This window comes from Mobula hypostoma, chromosome 15, assembly GCF_963921235.1.
Source record: "Mobula hypostoma chromosome 15, sMobHyp1.1, whole genome shotgun sequence".
In the NCBI taxonomy this organism is placed as follows: domain Eukaryota; kingdom Metazoa; phylum Chordata; class Chondrichthyes; order Myliobatiformes; family Myliobatidae; genus Mobula; species Mobula hypostoma.
The window spans coordinates 36,645,920-36,659,122 of record NC_086111.1 but is presented as its reverse complement, the minus strand read 5'-3'; the positions used below and the strand labels follow the sequence as shown (position 1 = coordinate 36,659,122).

Here is a 13,203-nt window from a genome sequence, read left to right as displayed (position 1 = left end):
CACTCACAGACCAGCGGGATGGCTCACAGACCAGCGAGATGGCTCACAAACAGCTTTTGGGCAGGTCCTTGGTGATGTCACCTGAGGTCACCGACTGTGACCCCTCCTCCAGATGCGGTCGATCCTCTGCAGTGAACCCGGCACCCAGGCAAGGGCGGACACACACCGGGTTCCCGCTGATCGTACCTTTCCACCCTTGTCGTTGTCCGGTACTTCTCACCCACTCATGAGAAGCGCACCGCTTCCAGGGTCTCGTTACCTCGGGTGGCGTGTGTGTCTGTCTTAGCGAACCTGTCCCTTTTTATCCGCCTGCTGGGGTATCGCCTGTCCATCACTTCAAACAGTTCAGGGTTCAAAGGGGGGAGCCGCTCCAGACAGCTCTTCCTCCCACATCCCTTCATTACACATCTCCAGACGCTGCTCCATTGTTCCTTATCTCTCCTTCCCCTGAGGGCAGGTGGCAGACCAACTGCTGATGCCACTGATGCTAGCCCAGGCCAGCAAACATCTTAATTTTATGTGTATTCTCGTAACACTTCCCCCCTTTAAGGATTTTTACCGGGAGGTAAAAATTACAAACATGACTACATTATCTGATACATACACAATATACATCTTTAACAGTTATTTAGCTAATACAGAGAATTTGAAGCTGTCAACACCTTGACAGACAGTCATCACATTTTCTGTTCCTTTTACACGTGTTATTAATAATCCCTTAGACCAGGCTCCAACTCAGCAAACTTCATAGTGGCCAAAAACACTGATGAATTGCGACCAATGTAACCTCTCATTTGGTTTTGTCCCGGACCACAACAACAAGGGTCGTCCCATTCCGACTCAATTTTCCCTCGCAAGGGCTTAGTAGGAGGGGGACGGGTATTGACCGCAGAGTTATTGCAAAACTTCCTGCAGTACCCCACCATCTCCAAAAGCCTTCTGAGGGCCCTCTTGTCTGTCGGGGTTGGGAGGTCAGCGATAGCCTGCACTGTAGCTTGCATCACTGCCAGCTGCCCCTGTGTCACCACAATTCCCAGGTAAGTGACATTCGTGTGGCCGAATTCATTTTTTCCAAGGTTCACTATCAAGCTGGCTTCAGACAGCCGTGTTAAATTGCCAATACACACCTCTGTGTTCATCAGCCCTTTAGTCACTGAATTACTCAAAAAATATGGGTGTTGTTTACTTGGCTGCCCTATTGTAACCGACATAACCCAACGTCCCAGTTCTTTGCATTTCCTCGGGACAATCAAACACATGGGTGCGAGTCGTTTAATTACTCCTTCGGGGATTAAGGGAGAGACCTTATCAGTAGACCTGGCCAAAACAATAGCCTTCTCCCATCTGACCGATCCCATCCTAATCTTTTCAAAATGGTTTTTTTCTCTTAGCAGGGGGCCCCTAGCTTCATTGATTTCCACGCTAACACCGACTAGGTTTGTTAGCATATCAAAAGCCGGTGACCGTCTCAGTTCGCGTCGGTCATGATCAATAACATTTTTCCCCCTGGGCAGCCGGTAACTCTCTTTCATGATTCCACCAACTGTTTCCTCCAGCACCGCAAAATGTCCACCAGGGGGTACCTCGTGGGCCATGTTAAAAACCTCATCCCCATAACTCTTTTGCACCACCCCCCATTCCTCATCTGCGGGTACTGTACTTGATTTCCCTTTCTTCCTTAGCACTTCCTCCTCCGCACAATAGCTTGTCAAGGCTGTGTCAGAGAGAGCGGTCTCGGCAAAAACCATCAGCCCCTCGTCTCGCTCCTGCGTCTGCACAAATTCTTTCCTGGCTACTGCTACGTCCGTCCCAGCTCCCTCACTACCTCTTATCTCACTACACCCTGTCTCATACAAGGTTGGCAGAAATGTTTCAGCCAAATTCACCATCGCGGGCGGGGCCTCCATGCTGGCAGGCTGACCCGTCAATCTCACGACTGGGAACACGATTCCTCCGGCGATGTCATTACCGAGCAAGACTTCCACGTCTTTCATCGGTAATTCGGACCTCACCCCGATCGTGACTAGTCCAGAGACCAGGTTGCTCTGTAAATGTATCTGGTGCAAAGGGACTGACTCTGTCCCTTCCCCAACACCTTTGACCTCTACCTCCCCAATCTGGGTCTCTGAGCTAAACTCTAATACACTCTTCAGTATTAGTGACTGACACGCTCCCGTGTCTCTCCAGATCCGCACTGGAACTGGTTTTAACCTCTCCTTCACTGACACCAGTCCGGCCGAGATAAACCTCTCGCGCCCTTCCTGGACTTTTTCAGACCTGTCCTTCCCTAGCGGTTCGCTTAACAGCTCAATACAGCCATTCAAAATTTCCGCTTTTCCTTTCCCCGTCTCCTTCCTTGGGGCAAAGCACCTGGACGCAAAGTGTCCGACTTTCCCACAATTATAACAGACGACCCCAGGAGACTTCCTACCAGACTGCTCCCGGTCTACCTTATCCTTTTCACTAGTCCCCAGCTTACTTTCTGACTTTTCCGGTGGACTCTCCCCGCCGTCCTGACTACCCTTCTGGTAGCCTTTACTCGGGGCAACCTTCATTTTATGCGTCAACGCATACTCATCCGCTAACTTAGCAGTTGCGGCTAACGTGGCTGCCTCTTTCTCATCGAGGTAGGGTCTCATACCCTCAGGGACACAACCTTTAAACTGCTCAATCAGAATCAGCTGCAGCAGTCTGTCATAATCCCCCTCTACCCCTTTCGAGGCGCACCAACGCTCACAATATGTTTGCATCTCGCGAGCAAACTCCAAATACGTGCGGTCCCACCGCTTCCTCGCATTCCGGAACCTCTGCCGGTATGCCTCCGGGACCAACTCATAAATCCTGAGGATGGCCTCTTTCACCACCTCATACCTCTGGGCATCTTCCGCGGATAAAGCGGAGTAAGCTTGTTGGGCTTTCCCTTTCAGTACACTCTGAAGTAAAACAACCCACTTATCCCTTGGCCAGTCCTGACTTATGGCCACTTTTTCGAAATGGAGAAAGTACCGATCCACATCGGTATCGTCAAATGGGGGAACCAGCCTAACCTCCTGGGTCGCCCGGAACCCTCCACCTTGGTTCGGCACGAGCCCCTGCTCGGCCCTTATCCTTAACTTTTCCAGCTCAAATTCCCTTTCCCTCTGTTTCTCCTCTCTCTCCAACTGTCTGTCCCTCTCTCTCTCTTCTCTCTCCAACTGTCTGTCCCTCTCTCTCTCTTCTCTCTCCAACTGTCTGTCCCTCTCCTGCCTTTCTACCTCTCTCTCTTTCTCCTGCCTTTCTAACTCTCTCTCTTTCTCCTGCCTTTCTAACTCTCTCTCTTTCTCCTGCCTTTCTGACTCTCTCTCTTTCTCCTGCCTTTCTAACTCTCTCTCTTTCTCCAGCCTTTCTAACTGCCGTACCCGGAACTCGTGCTCGAGTCTCAGTTTTTCAAGCTGTACCTGTACCGCGTCTCCAGCAGGTTTTTCAATAGACACCTCCCCCAGCTCACCTTGGGGAAACACACCTTTAGATACATAGTGCTCTACAATAGCTCTGTGTATCTCCTCTCTCCTCATTGTCGACTTCACCTTAGCAAGATTCACCCGTTTTGCCACAGCTATCAATTCCGATTTCCTGGCATCCTCTAATGCCTCCAAGGTCGGCGCCTTTATAAATTCCTCAACCTCCATTTCTGCTGTTTGTCTTTTCTTTCTTTCGGGAATTTTAACCCAATCAATTTACTCCGTCCCAAATTTAGCGTTCAAAATCGCGGACGAGAACCCCACTTATGTTACGTACCCCGTAACTGGGTTGCCAAACCAGCAGAAATGGATCACTCAGTTGGAGTCTGGAGTACTAGAACTAAGAAAGTTTTATTAAAGAAACAAGCAACACAGTAATCGAAAGGATAATAAATGCAACAATTCAACAATGATAACCACACATGTGCACAGAATTAAGATAACAGCATCAATCAAGCTCTATCGTTGTCTAGGGGTAAATGACCAATTTCAAAATGACTCAAAGTTCAGTCCAGTTTGTAGTTCAGTTCGCAGTAATCGTTGCCATGGCGATGGACAAGGTGGGGGAAGAGAGACAGAATAGGAACAACTGATCATTCAGAACACTGCTTCACTCACAGACCAGCGGGATGGCTCACAGACCAGCGAGATGGCTCACAAACAGCTTTTGGGCAGGTCCTTGGTGATGTCACCTGAGGTCACCGACTGTGACCCCTCCTCCAGATGCGATCGATCCTCTGCAGTGAACCCGGCACCCAGGCAAGGGCGGACACACACCGGGTTCCCGCTGATCGTACCTTTCCACCCTTGTCGTTGTCCGGTACTTCTCACCCACTCATGAGAAGCGCACCGCTTCCAGGGTCTCGTTACCTCGGGTGGCGTGTGTGTCTGTCTTAGCGAACCTGTCCCTTTTTATCCGCCTGCTGGGGTATCGCCTGTCCATCACTTCAAACAGTTCAGGGTTCAAAGGGGGGAGCCGCTCCAGACAGCTCTTCCTCCCACATCCCTTCATTACACATCTCCAGACGCTGCTCCATTGTTCCTTATCTCTCCTTCCCCTGAGGGCAGGTGGCAGACCAACTGCTGATGCCACTGATGCTAGCCCAGGCCAGCAAACATCTTAATTTTATGTGTATTCTCGTAACAGTTGATAAATAGATTGGTTGATGTTGACTTTGAAATGCCCAATATTGGCTGCAGGCATGAAAGGTCAGAAAAAAAAGAAAATCATATACCAACAGTGATATATCTCACTATAAGGAGCTCAAATTTCCTCTTTTCTTTTTATTGAAAAAAGGTCAACTATTTGAATGGGTGGGTTGACTTACATTTGTTTCCCCTTCAGTGCTGCGAACTTCATATGCATAGGCAAGCAGTATGTCAACCAGGCTGGTGAAGGCAATTTGACAAGAGCTTTTATCCAGCAGGTAGTTTCTGTTGGTAAATTTTCGCAGCTGCTCCTTTTCATCCTCGGAGAATTTGACTGAAAGCAAAGAATTGGATTTTATTCAATGCATCAATGAGCTTTGTAAGATGTTAATTAAAGCTTGTTTTAAAAGTTGCTTTTGTTTAGTTATACTAAATTAGCAAGTACTTCAGTGAATTTAGACTTTATGTATCTGCTGGATGACTATCGTCATTTTCAAATTCCACAATTTATCCACAACAATAACCAAGATAACCAATTATCTGGAGAATACAGCCGATTCCAGATAACTGGAACTCATTGGGACCAGTACATTTTGACTCAATTAGCCAAAGTTTCATGAAAATAGTTAAAAAGTATATAAAAAAAAGACAAACTGAGTAACAAATTATGTATTCAAATGAAATACAGAACAAATTTGAACACAAGCATTATAAAACTGTGTATTAGTTCCTAATAGCTCTCAACAGAGGAACTCATGGCCTCAGTGTTCCTTTGATTGTCTATAAATGAACAAAATCACCGCAGACACCTAGTGCAGGTAATGTCTTTATTGTCTTCCGGAAAAACAGTCAAAATAAAAAACAAAATCATCAAAAATTACTGCTTTTTGAATTGGCATGTGTCCCCTGAAATGTATAACTTAACACAAGCACGTGCAACCGAAGCTGCTTCAAAACTGTCTGCTCTGAGCACAGTGTGGATCCCAGGGGCCACAACTGACGCTAGTTAGACTCAACACACATAGACAAAATGCCGGAGGAACTCAGCAGGTCAGGCAGCAGCAACGGAAATGTAAACAGTTGACATTTCCTGCAGAGACCCCTCATGAAGACCGATGACACTAGGTAGAAACTGTTTGGCCGCAGTCTCCTGTCCCAATAAGGAGGCGTAGTGTCCAAAATAAAAAAAACCTACCCAGTCAATCACTTCTGCCAGCAAACTATATCATAATAATTGATGAAAATATTGGACTGTCACTTGTACCCATCACCATGTCATGGCTACTACTCTGGCTCTCAGTCTGATAAAATAACACTTTTTTAAATTCTCATTCTTGTTTTCAAGCATGAAGGATGAAACATAATCTGATCCACTAATCTTCTGCACTGTGCAAATACAATTAAAAAGTGTTTTGCCTTCAAGTGCATTCGCTGCACTGGAGATCTTAATGTCAACATTTAGTCTGGAAATCAAATAAAATAATATCGCACACACACTATTACTAAATTAATTACCCAATTTCAACACTGCATATAATAAGTAATGTTTTAACTTCCATTATTTGATTTTTAAATACCACTCCTTTATAAATGCGCAAAAGACGATCAATAGAATTTATTTCTCATCATTATTTTACTACTGAGTTTCAAATGATATCTTAAAAACAGTAACATTAGATCGGTTAGTAACTTTTTCATTAATCCTTGTTTATGTTCCATGATACAACTCAAACAAACTATTTAGTCCATTTAGGGTGTGTTTAAAATATCACAATATTGTTCCTCAGCTATTTTCACTGGCAACTACTGAGATAATCTTGGAAGGAAGACTCTAAAATTGGTTGAACACTTGATCATTACACATGTAGCAGATTGCTTGTTTTAAAACCATCTGCTTTGTAATGCTGCAAGTCATTTCACAATAAAGTTTACAGCCGAGGGCTTGAAATTACACTAAATAGCTTTCCCAGTAGGTGCAATTAATTACTGTTTGGCATGCCAAGGTCTGGAAAATGAATAATTTAATATAGATTAATATAATTTTGGAATTTCAATGCACTTTATGTAGGCCAAAGGCTAATTTTGGACCATACTTCTAATAATACATTTAGGCATAGAGTATAAAGTTAAATTCCTTCTTGTCTATTGCTGGAACAGTACCCATCCAGAATTTCAACTGGATTAAGTGTGGCATTCGATAATAAGAAATGGTTAAACGTTAGTGATCAGCTTATCTGTTGATTAACATTAGACACCATCAGCCACTCACCACACTGTCCTCTTGAATCTGTCAAATCATTTTCTTCAGTCTGAGTTTCTTTGGTATTTTCTTTTACCCTCTGAATGTTTTGCCACCAAGGTTCATACTTCAGCAAATGCTGAATGGCATCATCTTCAAAGAGATCAGCACTGGAAGTGGAAAGGGAGTCAAAGGATCTTAGTTGCCTTCTGTTTCAAAAGATGGCAAAGTCCTCAGGATTAACACTTTTGTAAAACTGCTCAAAAATCTTGTTAATAAATATTGTAGCTATAGTTTGAGTTCTGTAATCGTAGACAGTTTAAACATTAAGCACAAGATATTCTGTAGGTGCTGGAGATCCAGACTAACACAAACAAAATGCTGGAGGAACTCAGCAGGTCAGGCAGCATCTGTGGAAAGGAATAAACGGTCGACTTTTTGGGCAGAGACCGTTTATCAGGGCTGGCCCACATTAGGCCTACTCACTAGACTAGAATAACGGTATAACCATATAACAATTACAGCACGGAAACAGGCCATCTCGGCCCTTCTAGTCCGTGCCGAAATAAGCTGTTATATTATTGAGAAATGATAAGTTTCCAACTATGGGCTGAAAGACACATAGTTTTTCCCCTGCCATTTTCTTTCCTACCAGATGCAAGCACCATCTTTTTTTGCAAACTGTAAAATACATAATAAAAAAATACATAATAGATTAACCGCAGCTCCATAGTATTGTAATGATTGGCATCAAGAGCACGTAACTGGTATGAATGAACAATCAGCAAATGTTGAAAGGCTGAGAAATAAAACAGGTAAATGAAGTGCTTTGTTTTTAAATTCTTGATTTTAATTAATAATGCTTTAATAAATTTACATCAGCAAAAATAATTTTATTATTTTCATTAAATTCAATAACTTAATCAATTACTTAATCTGTTTCAAACTGTTGTTAAATGTTAATTGACAAAGATATTGAAAGGGTTGAAAATCTCTTGCTTGCTTAAGCTCCTTGCAGATCTTTAGGGCAGTCCATCTGTAGGATTCAGGATTTACTCCACCTCAAGGAACTGGTTCTTCCACTGAGGGACAAGTAGAGTCACAAACACAGAGTGCACTGGCACAAATCACCTGGGTGGGAGTGGGAGGGTCAATCAGGCCAACATAACAATTTTTAAGACACATTTGCCCAGGAATTTAGCCCTGGTCACTGGCACCAATTGGTCATGAAATGTGTGCTACAATAACTTCAAAACAATTGAATTACGGGTACAATTCCAAAGCCAAAGTACGTTTGTTGTATTTTTAAGGCCTGAATGTTCAAATATGTTGAGATTGGTGTCACTGAACCCGTAACATGATATTGTGTGAATTTCTAGTGAATACTTATGCTTCTTATGTGCCAGCTGGTGATGCAGTGACATCAGCACTGGATTTCAAGGGGAATGGCCCAAGTTCGAATCTGTCCAGCTCCTTGCATGCTTTCCATCCATGTTGGGTTGAGCATCAAGCTAGCAACTTGGCCTCATGAAAAACAGTCAAATGCTACGGAAAGGGCAAAAATGCCGCTTGAGGTACCACAAGGTGTGAAAATTGAACAACAAACTTATGCAACACACACAAAATGCTGCTGGAACCCAGCAGGCCAGGCAGCATCTCTAGGAAGAGGTACAGTCGACTTTCCGGGCCGAGACCCTTCGTCAGGACCAACTGAAAGAAGAGCTAGTAAGAGATTTGACAGTGGAAGGGGGAGGGGGAGATCCAAAATGATAGGCGAAGACAGGAGGGGAAGGGATGAAGCTAAGAGCTGGAAAGTTGATTGGCAAAAGGGATACAGACCTGGAGAAGGGAGAGGATCATGGGACAGGAAGCCTGGGGAGAAAGCCTGTGGAGAGGAGCCCAGAGGAAGATGGAGAGCAGGCAAGGAGTTATTGTGAGAGGGACAAAGAGAGAAGGGATGGGGTAAGAAGGGGAGGAAGGGCATTAATGGAAGTTAGAGAAGTCAATGTTCATGCCATCAGGTTGGAGGCTACCCAGATGGAATATAAGGTGCGGTTCCTCCAACCTGAGTGTGGCTTCATCTTGACAGTAGAGGAGGCCATAGATTGACATATCAGGATGGGAATGCGTGTGGAATTAAAATGCATGGCCACTGGGAGAACCTGCTTTCTCTGGCAGACAGAGCATAGGTGTTCAGCGAAATGGTCTCCCAGCCTGCATCGGGTCTTGCCAATATATAGAAGGCCACATCGGGAGCACCAGACACAGTATATCACCCCGGCCGACTCACAGGTGAAGTGTCGCCTCACCTGGAAGGACTGTCTGGGGCCCTGAATGGTGGTGAGGGAGGAAGTGTAAGGGCATGTGTAGCATTTGTTCCGCTTACAAGGACAAGTGTCGGGAGGGAGATTGATAGGAATGGATGGGGGGGACGAATGGACAAGGGAGTCGCGTAGGGAGCGATCCCTGCGGAAAGCGGGGGGGGGGGAGGGAAAGTTGTGCTTGGTGGTGGGATCCCACTGGAGGTGGCAGAAGTTACGGAGAATTATACATTGGACCTGGAGGCTGGTGGGGTGGGAGGTGAGGACAAGGGGAACCCTATTCCTAGTGGGGTGGCGGGAGGATGGGGTGAGAGCAGATGTGCGCGAAGTGGGAGAGATGCGTTTGAGAGCAGAGTCGATGGTGGAGGAAGGGAAGCCCCTTTCTTTAAAAAAAGGAAGTCATCTCCTTCATCCTGGAATGAAAAGCCTCATCCTGAGAGCAGATACGGCGGAGATGGAGGAATTGCGAGAAGATGATGGCATTTTTGCAAGAGACAGGGTGAGAAGAGGAGTAGTCCAGATAGCTGTGAGAGTCTGTAGGCTTATAGTAGACATCAGTAGATAAGCTGTCTCCAGAGATAGAGACAGAAAGATCAAGAAAGGGGAGGGAGGTGTTGGAAATGGACCAGGTAAATTTGAAGGCAGGGTGAAAGTTGGAGGCAAAGTTAATGAAGTCAACGAGCTCAGCATGCATGCAGGAAGCAGTGCCAATGCAGTCATCGATGTAGCGAAGGAAAAGTGGGGGACGGATACCAGTATAGGCTTGGAACATGGACTGTTCCACAAAGCCAACAAAAAGGCAGGCATAGCTGGGACCCATACAGGTGCCCATGGCTACACCTTTAGTTTGGAGGAAGTGGGAGGAGCCAAAGGAGAAATTATTAAGGGTACGGACTAATTCCGCTAGATGGAGGGGGAGATCCAAAATGATAGGAGAAGACAGGAGGAGGAGGTACACATGCTTCAGGTATACGTGTACACAATAGGACATTTGAAATCACTACTTACAAAGTACACTAGCAATTCTCCTTTAAGTTTCAAGCTACAATAACTCAGATTGTGAGTTAGAATTTATGATTTTAACCAAGGCAATATACCATTGTCAAGTGTAGCAGGTCAAACAAGAGAAAGGCCTGTAAATTAAATTTAATGAAATTAATAAACTGCTTACGAATCCCAGGTTGAGAAAAGACCTGATTAAAAGAAGCATAACGCAACAATGAAATTAACGTACAGAATTGGCTAAAGTGAGTCTAACACTATCGAGTTCAAGTTTATTGTCATCAAACATCACGAAACAATGTTCCTCCCGACCCAGGTGCCACTGCAGACAGCTCATTCCATACTCTCACCACCATCTGAATGCAGTAATTCCCATTAAATATTTCACTTCACCCTTAACCTATAACCTCTAGTTCTAGTCACACACAACATCAGTGAAAAAATCCCGCTTGCATTTACCCTACTTATACCCATCATAATTTTGTATACTTTTATCAAATCTCTTTTCATTCTCATCTGTTCCAGGGAATAAAATCCTAACCTATTCAACGTTTCCCTATAACTCAGACTCTTACATCCCAGCAAAATCCCTGTATTTTTTCTCTGAACTCTTTCAATCTTATTGCTATCTTTCTTGTTAGTAGGTGATCAGAACTGCACACAATTATTCAAATTAGGCCTCACCAACATCTTAAACAACTTCAACAAAAACATCCTAACTCCTGTACTCAGTAGTATAACTCTATGAAGGACAATGTGCCAAAAGCTCTCTTTATGATCCTATCTACCTGTGACACTACTTTCAAGGAATTATGGATCAGTATTCCTTGATACTTCTTGATAGCACCAATTTCAATATTCAGGGCTTGAAAATGCTCCAAACATACTCTGGAGTTCCCCTGATTTAAAAATAGAGTAATAGAGATGCCCACTGTCTAAGATATACAGTACCTGACCAACAACTCAACTGATGAGAGGCCAATGTCAATTTTAACTCTGCAGGTTTTGTCATCAATTTCTAAAATAAGGTTCACTTGCAAAAATTACAATAAGTACACCAGAAAATACTAAAAAAGTATGAAGAATGAACTCCAAAAACTGAGATATTCGTGATTCACTTCATTAAACAAAAACATGTACCAAACTAAAGTGATGACATTAAAAATTGTTCCCATTAATCTTTAAGACAGATTGCCAACAGAAGTCCATGCTTATTAAGCTTAGGTATGACCCAGAGACAGGGAGGGCCACACCACACAAGTAATATCTGTATGGATTTTTTACCCCCCTGAACATCAGACCAGTAATGATAGATGTCTGTGCTTAATTGGCCATGATCTCCTTTTGTTAAAGGGCGTTATAGAACATTCTCCATATCAAAGATGTCATAATGGACATTTAATAAAGATTTGTACATGTGGAAGACTGAGAAGGTAAAACTTTATTCGATTCATTCCTGACAGAATATTTAAATCACATTCTAGTAAAGCTAACAATGCAAAATTGTGCCCAGCCTAATGTAAAAAAAAGGATAACAAAAAAATGAATCCTATCACCTACAAACGTTTGTATTTGTTCTTCCTCTCTGCCTTCCAATTCTGAAATGGTCATCGAACTCATGAACACTTCCTCACTTCTTTAAAATTATTATTTGTTTTTGAACTACATGCAATTTTACTACTTAATATTTATACTTACTGCAATAGATTTATTTTTCTATATGATCATGTAGTGCATTGTACTGCTGCCACTAAGTTAACAAATTTCATGACATAAAGCTAGTGATATTAAACATGATTCTGATTCTAACCTTTCTGTCCTTCAGCTAACTCTGAGCAACTCAGTGCAAGGCTACTAGCAAAACAATCAAGGTGACTTCAATCAAGAAATAGAGAAAACCCTTGGAATTTTATTCTCATCTTATATTTGCTGAAAAGCAATTGGACTAGTACCTGAATCAAAATAGTTAAGGACTGCCCTGTATATTGAAGACAGGACTGCAGAGTTTACGTAATTGAATATTTCTTATCAAGATCAAAACCTTTGACCAGTCTGAGAGCATAAGATATAGAAGCACAATTAGGCCATTTGGTCCATCGGGTCTACTCCACAATTTCATCATGGCTGATCCAATTTTTTGCCTTCTCCCCATATTCCTTTATGCCCTGACCAATCAAGAATCTATCAACCTATGCCTTAAATATACATAAAACTTGGTCTCCACAGCTGCCTGTGATAAAGAATTCCAGAGATTCACTACTCTCTGGTTAAAGAAATTCCTTGTCATCTCCGTTCTAAGAGGACATCCCTCTATTCTGAGGCTGTATCCTCTGGTCTTAGATTCTCCCAACATAGAAAACATCTTCTCCACATCCAATCTGTCAGGGCCTTTCACCATTCAACAGGCTTCGATGAGGTCACCCCGCATTCTGGGAATTCTAGTGAATACAGACTCAACCTGCTAATTAACCTTTAGGGAATCCTGCACGAGGATTCCGAAGTCCTTCTGCACCTCAGTTTATTGTATTCTCTCTGCATTTAGAAAATAGTCAACCCTTTCATTTCTTCTATCAAAGTGCATGACCATGCACTTCCCAACACTGTATTGCATCTGTCATTTCCTTGTCCATTCTCCTAATCTGTCTAAGTCCTTCTGTAGCCTCTCTACCTCCTCAAAACTACCTGCCCCTCCACCTATCTTCCTGGTGCCTGCAAACTTTGCAATAAAGCCATCAATTCCATCATCCAAATCACCGACATAAAAAGAATCGGTCACAAAATAGACCCCTGTGAAATACCACCAGTCACCACAGCCAAACAGAAAAGGCTCCTTTTATTCCCACTCTGTGCCTCCTGTCAATCAACCACTGCCTAATCGATGCGAAAATCTTTCCTGCAACACCACAGGCTTGTAGCTCGTTAGGCAACCTCATGTGCAGCATCTTGTTAAAGGCCTTCTGAAAATCCAAGTACACAACATCAATAGATTTCT

At 43.5% G+C, this 13,203-nt stretch overlaps 1 protein-coding gene across 2 annotated transcripts in view; it reads right to left on the bottom strand.

Moving 5' to 3' along the window:
• The window catches only part of shq1 (SHQ1, H/ACA ribonucleoprotein assembly factor), a 132,469-nt gene that overhangs the window by 65,363 nt on the left and 53,903 nt on the right, over positions 1 to 13,203 (bottom strand). For both annotated transcript variants that reach the window (XM_063067904.1, XM_063067903.1), the window contains exons 7-8: positions 6,919 to 7,058; positions 4,829 to 4,983 (exon numbers count right to left, since the gene is read on the bottom strand). In XM_063067904.1, coding sequence (XP_062923974.1) covers positions 4,829 to 4,983; positions 6,919 to 7,058 — 295 coding nt within the window. The remainder of the gene's footprint in view (positions 1 to 4,828; positions 4,984 to 6,918; positions 7,059 to 13,203) is intronic.